The sequence below is a fragment of the Gigantopelta aegis genome, chromosome 6, assembly GCF_016097555.1.
Source record: "Gigantopelta aegis isolate Gae_Host chromosome 6, Gae_host_genome, whole genome shotgun sequence".
NCBI classification, from domain to species: Eukaryota; Metazoa; Mollusca; class Gastropoda; order Neomphalida; family Peltospiridae; genus Gigantopelta; species Gigantopelta aegis.
Window position 1 is genome coordinate 29,929,212 of NC_054704.1, and position 13,811 is coordinate 29,943,022.

Genomic DNA, 13,811 nt, shown 5'->3' on the forward strand with positions numbered 1-13,811 from the left:
TTAAAGTTTGTTTTGTTTAACGACACCACTGGAGAACATTGATTTATTAATCATCGGCTAGTGGATGTCAAACATTTGGTAATTTTGACTTGTAGTCATCATCAGAGGAAGGAAGGAAACAATGTTTTATTTAACGACGCACTCAACACATTTTAATTACGGTTATATGGCGTCGGACATATGGTTAAGGACCACACAGATATATAGAGAGGAAACCCGCTGTCGCAACTTCATGCACTAATCTTTTCGATTAGCAAGAAGGGATCTTTTATATGCACCATCCCACAGACAGGATAACACATACCACTGCCTTTGATATACCAGTCTTGGTGCACTGGCTGAAGCGAGAAATAGCCCAATGGGCTCATCAGAGGAAACCAGCTACATTTTTCCTAATATCCTAATATTTTATATGCACTTTCCCACAGACCGTTAAGCAATATTGTGTAAATATACAATCCAGAATAGGGTACATTACCGTCAAATCACGCCCATGTCTGGGATGGAGTATATAAAAGATCCCTCGCTAATAATGGAAAAGTATAGCGGGCTACCTCTCAAAGGCTATAATTCAAAATTACCAAATGTTTGGCATCCAATAGCCGATGATTAATACATTAATGTGTTCTAGTGGTGTCGTTAAACAAAACAAATTTTATATGCACTTTCGCACAGACTGTTATGCACAGTTAAGTTTACACATTCGGGGCGGTATCTAGATCAGTCGGTAGAACGTTCGCCTGAAATGCTCGCGTCATAGGATCCAACCACCTCAGTGGACATATTCTCTGATCATATAGCCCATGGTATGTGCTATCCTGAATCTGGGAAAATTCATTTAAAAGATCCCTTACTAGTACTACTAACTGGGGAAATGTAGCAAACGTGTCAAAAATTACCAAATGTTTGCAACACATACATCAAACAGCCGACAATTAATAAATCAATGTGGGGTTGTTAAACAAACGAACATTTCACACACACACACACACACACACACATGCACGTGCACGCACGCACACGCACGCGCACACACACACTATAATCATATGTATATACATACATTAACACGCACGCACGTACGCAAGCATCCAACCAACCAACCAACCAACTACAGGGCCGTACCCTCCGGGGGGGCAGGGGGACATTTGACCCCCTGAGAATCTTACTTTGTTTTACTCCAGAAAATAGCATACACATCTCAGGGTTTAATTTGTATAGTGTTTCATTTGTTTATAAAAAGTAGTAACCCCCCCCCCCCTAGGATTTTGACCATGGAACGGCCCTGAACTATACATACATACATACATACATACATACATACATACTGTCAGTATGAGTTAATAAATCATACCTGCCTACCTACCTACCTACCTACCTACATGTATACATGTGTATATATAAATATATATATATAATAATACTGAATAATAGCATGAAAAACGTAAACTGAATGTGCAAATCATGCTGATTGGGGCTATAAAATATGGTATCTGAAATCCACTTTCATTTATGTAGTAGTCTTTGAGGGAACGTTAAACAAGTGATGGCAAGGTTGACAACTGAGGAACGTGAACGTGCCTTAGGCATGCTTCAAGTCGGCATTTCGAGTAGAGTAATGGCAAAGCGGTTTGGATGCCACCATTCAACAATCACTAGACTCCACAGAAGATACCAGCAGAAAGAACCATCAGGGACCGTCCACGTCCAAGCCAACGACGTGTTACGAGACAAGAAGACGTTGCATGGCTCGTGTTGCTGCAGATGGTGGTCATACGCGCCACTGACTTTTCACTGTGACCCCATGTGTCTTTCATACATAGATGAATTAAAACTAATCAATGATTGTGCATCCTTTTTTGTTTGTTGTCATTATCAATCATCCATCTATTGCTGTTCACAACAAAAACATTTATTGCTCAGGTATTCTTTTCGAAATCCAAACATTTCTTGGTGGTGCGTTTTCAATGCTGTTCAGTATATATATATATATACAGTGAAACCTCTCAAAACTGGACCCTCTGTAAACCGAAATTCCCTCGAAACCGGATGTTTTTCATGGCCCCTTTTTAAATATCTGTGCAGGAGAGAACCTCTCTAAACCGGATACCTTTTAAAACCAGTCATTTTACTTTGTCCTGAGGGTGTCCGGTTTAGAAAGGTTTCACTATATATATATATATATATATATATATATATATATATATATATATATACTTACATACATACATACATACATTTATAATCATACATACGTCCATGCTGTAAATCCACGTGTATCTATTAGTGTTCTATATTTTAGACATTATTTAGTCATACAGAATACAGTCAGATGGATTAACCGACAGAAAGCCAGACTGACATATTTATAATCGACATATTGCGCACCAACAGACAGACAGACAGACAGACAGACAGACAAGAAAAATCACTTACCTTTGAACACTTCTCCGAAACAACCATGACCGAGTTTGACTGACAGTTCTACTTTATGTCTCTCGACCTCCAGATCTCGAAAATGAACCAACGGCGCTGTTTTAGGACACGCTTTTCGCAGTTTGCAACACAAACCATCGCCATTTTCTTTTGTCAAAACAAAAATCAATCAATCAATCAACATTTAATATATGAATGAACGCCGACACTCAAACACACTATTATTAAAACTATTACTAGACGACCGAACACCTGTGACTATTACTTAACTATTTTCAAAAGAAAGTTATGTCGGACTTATCTTCTGCAAACTATAATGTGCACAATCCAACGGTAATGGTGTTAACGTTATTGTTTCATTACACGTGAATGGTAGCCACTGGACCGTTAAATGGACTATATTATTTTGAATTTCCGAATGCAGTTTCTTAAAATTATCGTTTTAATGAAACAATTTACTTTAATTAGCTTTGTCAACGCCCGGATCGTCCAATCATAAGCGTACGAGACAGGGTGCATTTTTACGGGTTGAAACTAGTCTAGGTGGAAAATATGCCTTAGTGTGTAAAAACTAGGGTCTGTACCTTTAAAGTTTTGCTAAACTTCGGCTATTTGCTTTTTAATATTTTACTCTCGAATCCTTTAACACGAGTGGCTTTCATATTTTGTACAAATGGTGGCGATATTTCACCAACTCACGCCCAGCATGGCACAATGAATGTGTGGATTGCTTTGGTTTTTAAATGTTAGTGTGGTCATTAACTGGTTTCATTAAAGGGGCTATCCTGACTTTGCTTTCATTATAACATGTGTAGGCCTTCGTCATTCGAAGCATGTTTAATGAGTACAGTTACATATTAAAAATATTTCATGCTTAGAATATCAGTATCTGTATAAACAAAGTGGTTTGTTGTCATCCTAATGTTTGTAGTAGCCCAAATCGGATTTTATCTTCCAATCATTTTATACATGTACGTACGAAAAATATATATAACAAAATAAAATGAACAATGGCTGCTACAAACATTAGCAGACGACCACCAACACACTGGATATACAGACATTGATATTCTAAACAAGAAAATTTATTTAATTTGTGCTTAGTCGCCAAAAAGGATCTATTAATCAGAAACATCTTACAATGGCTGCAAAATCCGGACAGTCCCTTTAATATAACACCTGTGACCAGGAGAAGATTTAAAAAATATATATTTATACATTCGTTAAAGGCATACTGTCACGGATTTAAGGACCTTATTTCTCTAAAAATGGATAATAAATAAAAATTACATTAATTGTTGGAAACAAAAATGTAGCAGATTCCCTTTCTTAGACTCTGTGAACATTACAAAATGTTTGACATCTAATAGCCGATGATTAATAAATGAATGTGTTCTAGTGGTGTCGTTAAACAAAACAAAATTTTTCCAACCCATTGGGCCATTTCTAGTTCCACCCAGTGTACCACAAGGTATATCAAAGGCTGTGGTATGTGATATCCTGTTTGTGGAATGGTGTGTATATAATAAAATATCTCTTGCTACTAATGGGAAAATATAGCAGGTTTCTTCTCAAAGACTATGTCAGAATTACCAAATGTATGCCAATAATAAATAAATAAATGTGCTCTAGTGGTGTCGTTAAACAAAACAAACTTTAAACCTTTATCATATATTCACCATTAAGACACACACTCGATTTGGTACGGTTTTACTATTAGCACTGAACGTTTTATTGTCTTTACTAATATCCCACGGTAACGACTTTGTTAAACCATGATAAAATGTACCGATTTTGCTAATACCGCAGTGTAACCATGGTAACATGTACTCACGTTGGTAATGTTCCACCAGTGTGACCATATCAGTAAACTGTCTTTTTGGAGAGATGTAAAATCCACCGTTATCCAGTTGTTTGATCTTATAGTGCCTGATACACGGGTCCTTTGTAGCACTGTCTTCGAACCGGACAGACAAAGCATATGACTTCAGGTCTGAAACGAAGGTAACATTGTTTTAGGACAACTCTGCACATTGTTTTAGCAAACGGCTAATTTCAGTCCGTTTTAGCGAAAAGGAAACCAATTATGTTATGTGAATTGGTATAGGTTTAAAACTTAATAATATGATGTTATATCAGTTTTAGCCTTATTCATTATAGAGATGCATACCAATCATTCATTTAGACCATGGGCTACATAGTGTCCTCATGCCCCCCCCCCCCCCCACTCTACTACATTATGTTTTTTTCAGACGCCCTAATATGTTCTGAACATGAAACCAAGTGGAAACAGTGAAAAACTTGGGACCCACTACTCATTTGTCACTAGTGTCTGAGAGTACACTAGAAAATATCCTTTTCCCCCTGCTTTTTTGTTGACGTCAGGTCATAATCGGCCATATTTATGTACATTTTGTAGGGCTTCTAAAAAAAACCCAAACATAATGTTAAAACTGATATAACATTATATTATTAAGTTTTAAACCTACACCAATTCACATAACATTAAAAAGAATTACAGGACTGTAAGTGCCCAATATACTTTTTTAGTGTCATAGTAAAGAACCCCCATCCCCACCTCCACTACATTATGTTTTTAGACGACTTCATATGTCCTGAACATGAAACTAACTGATAACGGTGAAAATCTTAGTATCCACTACTCATTTGTCACCAGTATTTGAGGGTACTCTAGAAAATGTCATTTCCAGGGCTTCTAAAAAATAATGTTAAAACTGATATAACATCATACTATTAAGTTTTAAACATACACCAAAACAGATAAATAAAATGGTCAAGGACTTAAGTGCCCAATATCAGTGACATAGTGAATGTACCTGAAACCCGGGGGTTGGGGGGTGGGGGGTGGGGGGTGGGGACACAACTTGGCAAGCCCTCTTCCTCCATATACAATTATCTTCTCTATCTATACTTAACGCTTCCATTTTGTAACTTCTAACCTGACATAGCACTAATGTATTATATCTCAGCATATTGTCCAGGACTTCTAGATTATGGTAGCCCCACCCCCTATGGCTAGTGATAGTCTCCCCCAATAATTCTGAATAAAACATATTATTGGTCGTAAATCTTAAGGCAGAGATGAATTTTACTTGTAGAATGCAGGAAATTACATTTCAGAGCATCTAGTTTTCAAGATTTTACGGGAAAGCATACCCCCGAATTACCTAGAAACTTTGCTTTGCGCCCTCGGTCTCAGTCAGCCCCCCCCCCATGTCTACTTGCTTCCGCCGTGCCTGAACCAGGATTTGCGTTTCTTTTGGTATCCAGTATGGTATCAATCCTTACCAGCGGAAGGTCTGACTATGAAGACTCCAAATTCCGTTCCTGGTAGCATCAACTGTTTCATGGTTTCTGAGCGATCGACATTCCACCACCACCTGTAAGTGTATTGGTTGTGAAATAACAATCACAGTATAACCATATAATCATAATACGTCGACTTGTACAGCCTCAAATAAAAGTTTCGGTTGAGACATTTTTGAAATGGTAGCAGAGAGCATATCAAAACTGATCAATGTTGGTACCTTGGTGTCTTACTCGTTAACTTAAGACATATGTCTAAAGTTAATGTTTGTTTTCTTTAACGACACCACTAGAGCATTTAGAGGTATTGGATGTCAAACATTTCGTAATTCTGACATACAATCTTAGAGAGAAAACCGCTATATTTGTTCATTAATAGTACGATATGTGTTATATGCACCCTACCACAGACAGGATAGCACGTACCAAGGTCTTTGATATACCAGTGTTCGTGCACTGGAAAGAGAAATAGCCATGCAATGTGCCCACCGACGGGGATCTATTCTCGACCGACCACGCATCAGGCACGCACTTTCCCACTGGGCAACGTCCCAAAGGCTAGTAAGTAGCCTACATGGTAGAGATCTCACAGGGTATCGGGTCTCACCCAGAGTGGATGTTAGACGGGCAAATTTTAGACAGGCAATTACAAGATCAAGCATTTGTGCTCACAGACTAGAAATAGAAACGGGATGATATAGGAAAGTTGAGAGAAAAGATAGATTATGTTGTTTATGTAATCAGGGTGTTGAAGACGAAATACATTTCTTAACAAAAACCAGAAGGTTTATTTTATATATTTCCAGATTAAACATATTTCCGTTATTGTGTTTTTAAATCGTAAATGTGACCTTACTCTTGAGCTTCCGGCGAGTTGTCATCTTTACATATATAGTTGCATGGTACGAATCCCGTTTTCCCAGTCCTTACATTCGTTGCAGTCCACCAGTCTCCTTCTTCTATGCTAAAATCGACAACAAGAAATTTATATTACAAACATACTTACTTAATATAGCCTGAAGAAAAAAAACGTTCAATCAATCAACTTGAAATTAATTGATTATTTAACAATAGTATATGTTAATATTACATACTAATTAACAACAAAACTGAAACTGTTGTTTACTCAACGTCACTGTCTTTAGTTTCCCACGTACGTTACTTTTCAAATTTCCTATAAAATGTATTTTGAGCTAGTACGAACACGAAGACGACTAGAAATATTCTGGATTTGACAAAATTAATATTTAAATAAAATGGCGTAAGTAATGTTAACGATAGAAACCTGCTCAATAACTTGGGTTAGTAGTGCATTTAAATAAAATGGTGTAAGTAATGTTAACGATAGAAACCTGCTCAATATCTAGGGTTAGTAGTGCATTTAAATAAAATGGCGTAAGTAATGTTAACGATAGAAACCTGCTCAATATCTAGGGTTAGTAGTGCATTTAAATAAAATGGCGTAAGTAATGTTAACGATAGAAACCTGCTCAATAACTAGGGTTAGTAGTGCATTTAAATAAAATGGCGTAAGTAATGTTAACGATAGAAACCTGCTCAATAACTAGGGTTAGTAGTGCATTTAAATAAAATGGTGTCAGTAATGTTAACGATAGAAACCTGCTCAATATCTAGGGTTAGTAGTGCATTTAAATAAAATGGTGTAAGTAATGTTAACGATAGAAACCTGCTCAATATCTAGGGTTAGTAGTGCATTTAAATAAAATGGCGTCAGTAATGTTAACGATAGAAACCTGCTCAATATCTAGGGTTAGTAGTGCATTTAAATAAAATGGCGTCAGTAATGTTAACGATAGAAACCTGCTCAATATCTAGGGTTAGTAGTGCATTTAAATAAAATGGCGTCAGTAATGTTAACGATAGAAACCTGCTCAATATCTAGGGTTAGTAGTGCATTTAAATAAAATGGCGTCAGTAATGTTAACGATAGAAACCTGCTCAATATCTAGGGTTAGTAGTGCATTTAAATAAAATGGCGTCAGTAATGTTAACGATAGAAACCTGCTCAATAACTAGGGTTAGTAGTGCATTTAAATAAAATGGCGTCAGTAATGTTAACGATAGAAACCTGCTCAATAACTAGGGTTAGTAGTGCATTTAAATAAAATGGCGTCAGTAATGTTAACGATAGAAACCTGCTCAATAACTAGGGCTAGTAGTGCATTTAAATAAAATGGCGTAAGTAATGTTAACGATAGAAACCTGCTCAATAACTAGGGTTAGTAGTGCATTTAAATAAAATGGCGTAAGTAATGTTAACGATAGAAACCTGCTCAATAACTAGGGTTAGTAGTGCATTTAAATAAAATGGCGTAAGTAATGTTAACGATAGAAACCTGCTCAATATCTAGGGTTAGTAGTGCATTTAAATAAAATGGTGTAAGTAATGTTAACGATAGAAACCTGCTCAATATCTAGGGTTAGTAGTGCATTTAAATAAAATGGCGTCAGTAATGTTAACGATAGAAACCTGCTCAATAACTAGGGTTAGTAGTGCATTTAAATAAAATGGCGTCAGTAATGTTAACGATAGAAACCTGCTCAATATCTAGGGTTAGTAGTGCATTTAAATAAAATGGTGTCAGTAATGTTAACGATAGAAACCTGCTCAATATCTAGGGTTAGTAGTGCATTTAAATAAAATGGCGTAAGTAATGTTAACGATAGAAACCTGCTCAATATCTAGGGTTAGTAGTGCATTTAAATAAAATGGCGTAAGTAATGTTAACGATAGAAACCTGCTCAATAACTTGGGTTAGCAGTGCATTTAAATAAAATGGCGTAAGTAATGTTAACGATAGAAACCTGCTCAATAACTAGGGTTAGCAGTGCATTTAAATAAAATGGCGTCAGTAATGTTAACGATAGAAACCTGCTCAATATCTAGGGTTAGTAGTGCATTTAAATAAAATGGTGTCAGTAATGTTAACGATAGAAACCTGCTCAATATCTAGGGTTAGTAGTGCATTTAAATAAAATGGTGTCAGTAATGTTAACGATAGAAACCTGCTCAATATCTAGGGTTAGTAGTGCATTTAAATAAAATGGCGTAAGTAATGTTAACGATAGAAACCTGCTCAATATCTAGGGTTAGTAGTGCATTTAAATAAAATGGCGTAAGTAATGTTAACGATAGAAACCTGCTCAATAACTTGGGTTAGCAGTGCATTTAAATAAAATGGCGTAAGTAATGTTAACGATAGAAACCTGCTCAATAACTAGGGTTAGCAGTGCATTTAAATAAAATGGCGTAAGTAATGTTAACGATAGAAACCTGCTCAATATCTAGGGTTAGCAGTGCATTTAAATAAAATGGCGTAAGTAATGTTAACGATAGAAACCTGCTCAATAACTAGGGTTAGTAGTGCATTTAAATAAAATGGCGTCAGTAATGTTAACGATAGAAACCTGCTCAATATCTAGGGTTAGTAGTGCATTTAAATAAAATGGCGTAAGTAATGTTAACGATAGAAACCTGCTCAATAACTAGGGTTAGTAGTGCATTTAAATAAAATGGCGTAAGTAATGTTAACGATAGAAACCTGCTCAATAACTTGGGTTAGTAGTGCATTTAAATAAAATGGCGTAAGTAATGTTAACGATAGAAACCTGCTCAATATCTAGGGTTAGTAGTGCATTTAAAAGCGCAGACCCTAGTTTCATCCTGTGAAAATGGACACTAAGTTTGGATAATCTATAAACCTGTAACGCATTTTAATAAAGTTACAATAGAGTGAAATGAGTTTTAAAAGTTTGTTTTTGTTTAACGACACCACTAGAGCACATTGATTTATTCATTCGGCCTTTGATATACCAATCGTGGTGCACTGGCTGGGACGAGAAATAACCTAATGGGCCCAGCGACGGGGATCGATCCTAGACCGATCGCGCATCAAGCGAGTGGTTTATCACTGGGTTACGTCCCGCCCCAGAGTGAAATGAGAGTCTGTGATGTTAAAACAGGGAAATAACCTTAAAAATAGACTAGAGCCCGTCTCCTTAACTGTTATTTCTCAGACGCACGTTCATACATTTAACAAATTTAAAAAAAACAAAAAAACAACAACATAAAAAACATAAAAAAACAACAAACGATCCCCCTATCCACTGTAAACAAAACCACCACCACCACCATCACCACCACCACCACAACCCCCCCCATAAAAAAACCACCCCACAACAACAACAAAAACCCAACCCCACCACGAAACGAACAACAACAAAAAAGAATCAAAACAACACACAACCCGCACCCCCCAACCTCCCCACCACCCCACCACCCCAACAAAAATCCAACTAAACAAAACAAAAAACCAACCAAATAAAATAGACCTCCCTTCTCCCCGTCAATTGAATACGTTACCACGAGTCTTCGATTTCTAATTTATCTCCCTTCACGAAAGATAAGTCGTCGTCGTTGATAGCGTCAAAGTCGTACTGTGCAAAATAACGAGTCCGTCCAGACGAAATAACTAAAAAGAGAATGATCAGAACAAGACCATCGTTTAGTCAAATCAACAGCTAGTGATGACACCCGTTGTCACGGCATGGCCTTTGGATGGCAGCAAGGGATCTTTTATATACACTTCCCATTCCAAGAAAGAAAGAAATGTTTTATTTAACGACGCACTCAACACATTTTATTTACGGTTATATGGCGTCAGATATATGGTTAAGGACCACACAGATTTTGAAAGGAAACCCGCTGTCGGCACTACATGGGCTACTCTTTTCGATTAACAGCAAGGGATCTTTTATTTGCGCTTCCCACAGGCAGGATAGCACAAACGATGACCTTTGTTGAACCAGTTATGGATCACTGGTCGGTGCAAGTGGTTTACACCTACCCATTGAGCCTTGCGGAGCACTCACTCAGGGTTTGGAGTCGGTATCTGGATTAAAAATACCATGCCTCGACTGGGATCCGAACCCAGTACCTACCAGCCTGTAGACCGATGGCCTAACCACGACGCCACTGAAGCCGGTACTTCCCATTCAGGACAGCACATTCCACGGCCTTAGATATGTCAGTTGTGAAAAAAATAGACAAAACGGGAAATAACCGCGATCCTAACCACGTGTGGAAATGTGTACCTGACAAAAAACAAACAACTATTCCATAACTGGTATATAAAAAACCCAACGGTATACACTACCTTGAATGTCTATTGGAACATGTACACAGACACACACACACACACACTAACACATGCGCGCGCGCGCACACACACATGCGCACACACACATACATACACTATCACATGGATATATGTTGAAATATCAGAATACTCCTAAATGGCTTTGCCAAATTAAATATTTACTTAATACTTGGTTTTGAATATGTTTGGTATAAAGAATCGACAATCGATTAAATACGTTTAACGGAGACTTTCATTCATAAGAAATAACAAACTAAACACCTCTGATACATCAATGTATGTGCGTTTGTATGTCTGTGGCAGAGTCTGTGTCTGTATCAAAGTATGGGCCTGTGTCATTGTAGGTATCTACTCGTGTGTCTATGTCTGTACCATTGTCTTTGTGTCTGTATCAAATTATGGGTCTGTGTCTGTGTCTATATCTACTTTATGTCTATGCCTGTACCATTGTCTTTGTGTCTGTATCAAAGTATGAGTCTGTGTCTATGTCTATATCTACTCGTATGTCTATGAGTATGTCTGTACCATTGTCTTTGTGTCTGTATCAAAGTATGAGTATGTGTCTATGTCTATATATATTTGTATGCCTATGTCTGTGTCATTGTCTTTGAGTCTGTATGAAAGTATGGGCCTGTGTCTATGTCTGTATCTACTCGCATGCCTATGTCTGTACCATTGTTTTTGTGTTTGCATCAAAGTACGGGCCTGTGTCTATGTCTGTATCTACTCATATGCCTATGTCTGTACCACTGTCTTTGTGTCTGTATCAAAGTATGGACCTGTGTCTATGTCTGTATATACTCGTATGTCTATGTCTGTACCATTGTCTTTGTGTCTATATCAAAGCATGGGCCTGTATCTATGTCTGTATCTACTCGTATGCATATGTCTGTACCATTGTCTTTGTGTCTGTATAAAAATATGGGTCTCTGTCTATGTCTGTATCTACTCGTATGTCTATGTCTGTATCATTGTATCTGTGTCCTGCCTGTATCATTGTCTTTGTGTCTGTATCAAAGTATGGGCCTGTGTCTATGTCTGTATATACTCGTATGTCTATGTCTGTACCATTGTCTTTGTGTCTGTATTATCACCGGCCTCGGTTGCATCGTGGTTAGGCCATCGGTCTACAGGTTGGTAGGTACTGGGTTCGGATCCCAGTCGAGGCATGGGCTTTTTAATCCAGATACCGACTCCAAACCCTGAGTGAGTGCTCCGCAAGGCTCAATGGGTAGGTGTAATCCACTTGCACCGACCAGTGATCCATAACTGGTTCAACAAAGGCCATGGTTTGTGCTATCCTGCCTGTGGGAAGCGCAAATAAAAGATCCCTTGCTGCTAATCGGAAAGAGTAGCCCATGTAGTGGCGACAGCGGGTTTCCTCTCAAAATATGTGTGGTCCTTAACCATATGTCTGACGCCATATAACCGTAAATAAAATGTGTTGAGTGCGTTGTTAAATAAAACATTTCTTTCTTTCTTTTGTGTCTGTATCAAAGCATGGGCCTGTATCTATGTCTGTATCTACTCGTATGTCTATGTCTGTATCATTGTATCTGTATCCTGCCTGTATCATTGTCTTTGTCTCTGTATCAAAGTATGGGCCTGTGTCTATGTCTGTATAAACTCGTATGTATATCTGTATCATTGTCTTTGTGGCTGTGTCAATACCTGGGTTTGAAGCAATGCATGTGTTTGTACCTGTACCGATGTATGTGTCTGTATCTGGCTGTATATCATTATATGTGACTCTCTGTATCAATGTCTCTGCATACATCAATGTACGCGTCTTCATGTCTGTATCACTGTCTGGTTCTGTATCGGTGGCTGTACCAGTGCCTGTCTTTGTGTCTGTATTAGTGTCTATCTGTGTCTGTATGAATGTCTCTGTCGGCGTCTGTTTGCATCTTAATGTCTGTATCTAGCTGTGTATGCGTATCAATGTCTGTGTCTGTATATGTGCTGTTTGTATAAAATGTCTTTTTTATACCTGGATCTTCAGGAACAGGTGGTAAAACCCTGTTCTTTGATAATGCATTGTTGTCGATGGATGGTCTTGGCGTATTAACTTCATCAGCATTCGGTAGTTGTGGAGTGGGTTTCTTCCTTTTTGACAAACGTTTTCCCATGTTGACTTGTAACAAGAACTACCTCTTTCCCTACAGGTAAACAATGAAACATAATTATTAATAATAATAACACCACTCGAGCGTTCAATTTATAATGGGTAATGCAGGGAAGATCTTATTACCTTCCTTGACGTCTGTGTTATATCTGACACAGCAACTAACCATCAGTGTAACATTCCTCTACCCTAAAGCACTGCATCCCACAGATATCTAACATTAGTAAGCTGCCATCTTAGACGTATTCAGATCCACCCATCCATCCATCCATGTGCAGACTCAGGATTCCACGTCAGTACAGTAAACCAGTAGGGGCAGATGCAAATGTAAACATGTGCATGGTTATAACACCCCCCCCCCCTCCCCCCCCCCACTCCAAAATTGCCAAAACCCAAATCCAGTTCACAAAAGCTTTTAAAGAGCATTTGTTTCAATAAAATGCGAATGAGGATATAAACATATAACTATCTTTCACTACCATAACACGAAACATGGAAGATGAACGTATAAAAGTCTTGTCAATACCATGGCCCTTGGATTAGACCTATGTACCACTGAAACCAAATCTCCCCTTCAAAATTGCCAAACCCCAAATCCTGTTCACAACAGCTTTTAATGGGCATTTGTTTCAATAAAATGTGAATGAGGATGTAACTATATAACTATCTTTCACTGACCTGGACAATTTGTAAAGACTGAAAGTGAATCCAGACAAAGTATAGTGAAACCTCTCAAAACCGGA

The 13,811-nt window shown here is 37.8% G+C and overlaps 1 protein-coding gene across 1 annotated transcript in view; it reads right to left on the bottom strand.

Moving 5' to 3' along the window:
- The window catches only part of LOC121375724 (tyrosine-protein kinase SRK2-like), a 31,577-nt gene that overhangs the window by 13,746 nt on the left and 4,020 nt on the right, over positions 1 to 13,811 (bottom strand). Inside the window, exons 2-7 of the mRNA XM_041503324.1 lie at positions 12,934 to 13,102; positions 10,148 to 10,256; positions 6,620 to 6,727; positions 5,746 to 5,837; positions 4,271 to 4,429; positions 2,437 to 2,583 (exon numbers count right to left, since the gene is read on the bottom strand). Of these exons, the coding sequence (XP_041359258.1) occupies positions 2,437 to 2,583; positions 4,271 to 4,429; positions 5,746 to 5,837; positions 6,620 to 6,727; positions 10,148 to 10,256; positions 12,934 to 13,072 (754 nt within the window). The 5' untranslated portion in view covers positions 13,073 to 13,102. The remainder of the gene's footprint in view (positions 1 to 2,436; positions 2,584 to 4,270; positions 4,430 to 5,745; positions 5,838 to 6,619; positions 6,728 to 10,147; positions 10,257 to 12,933; positions 13,103 to 13,811) is intronic.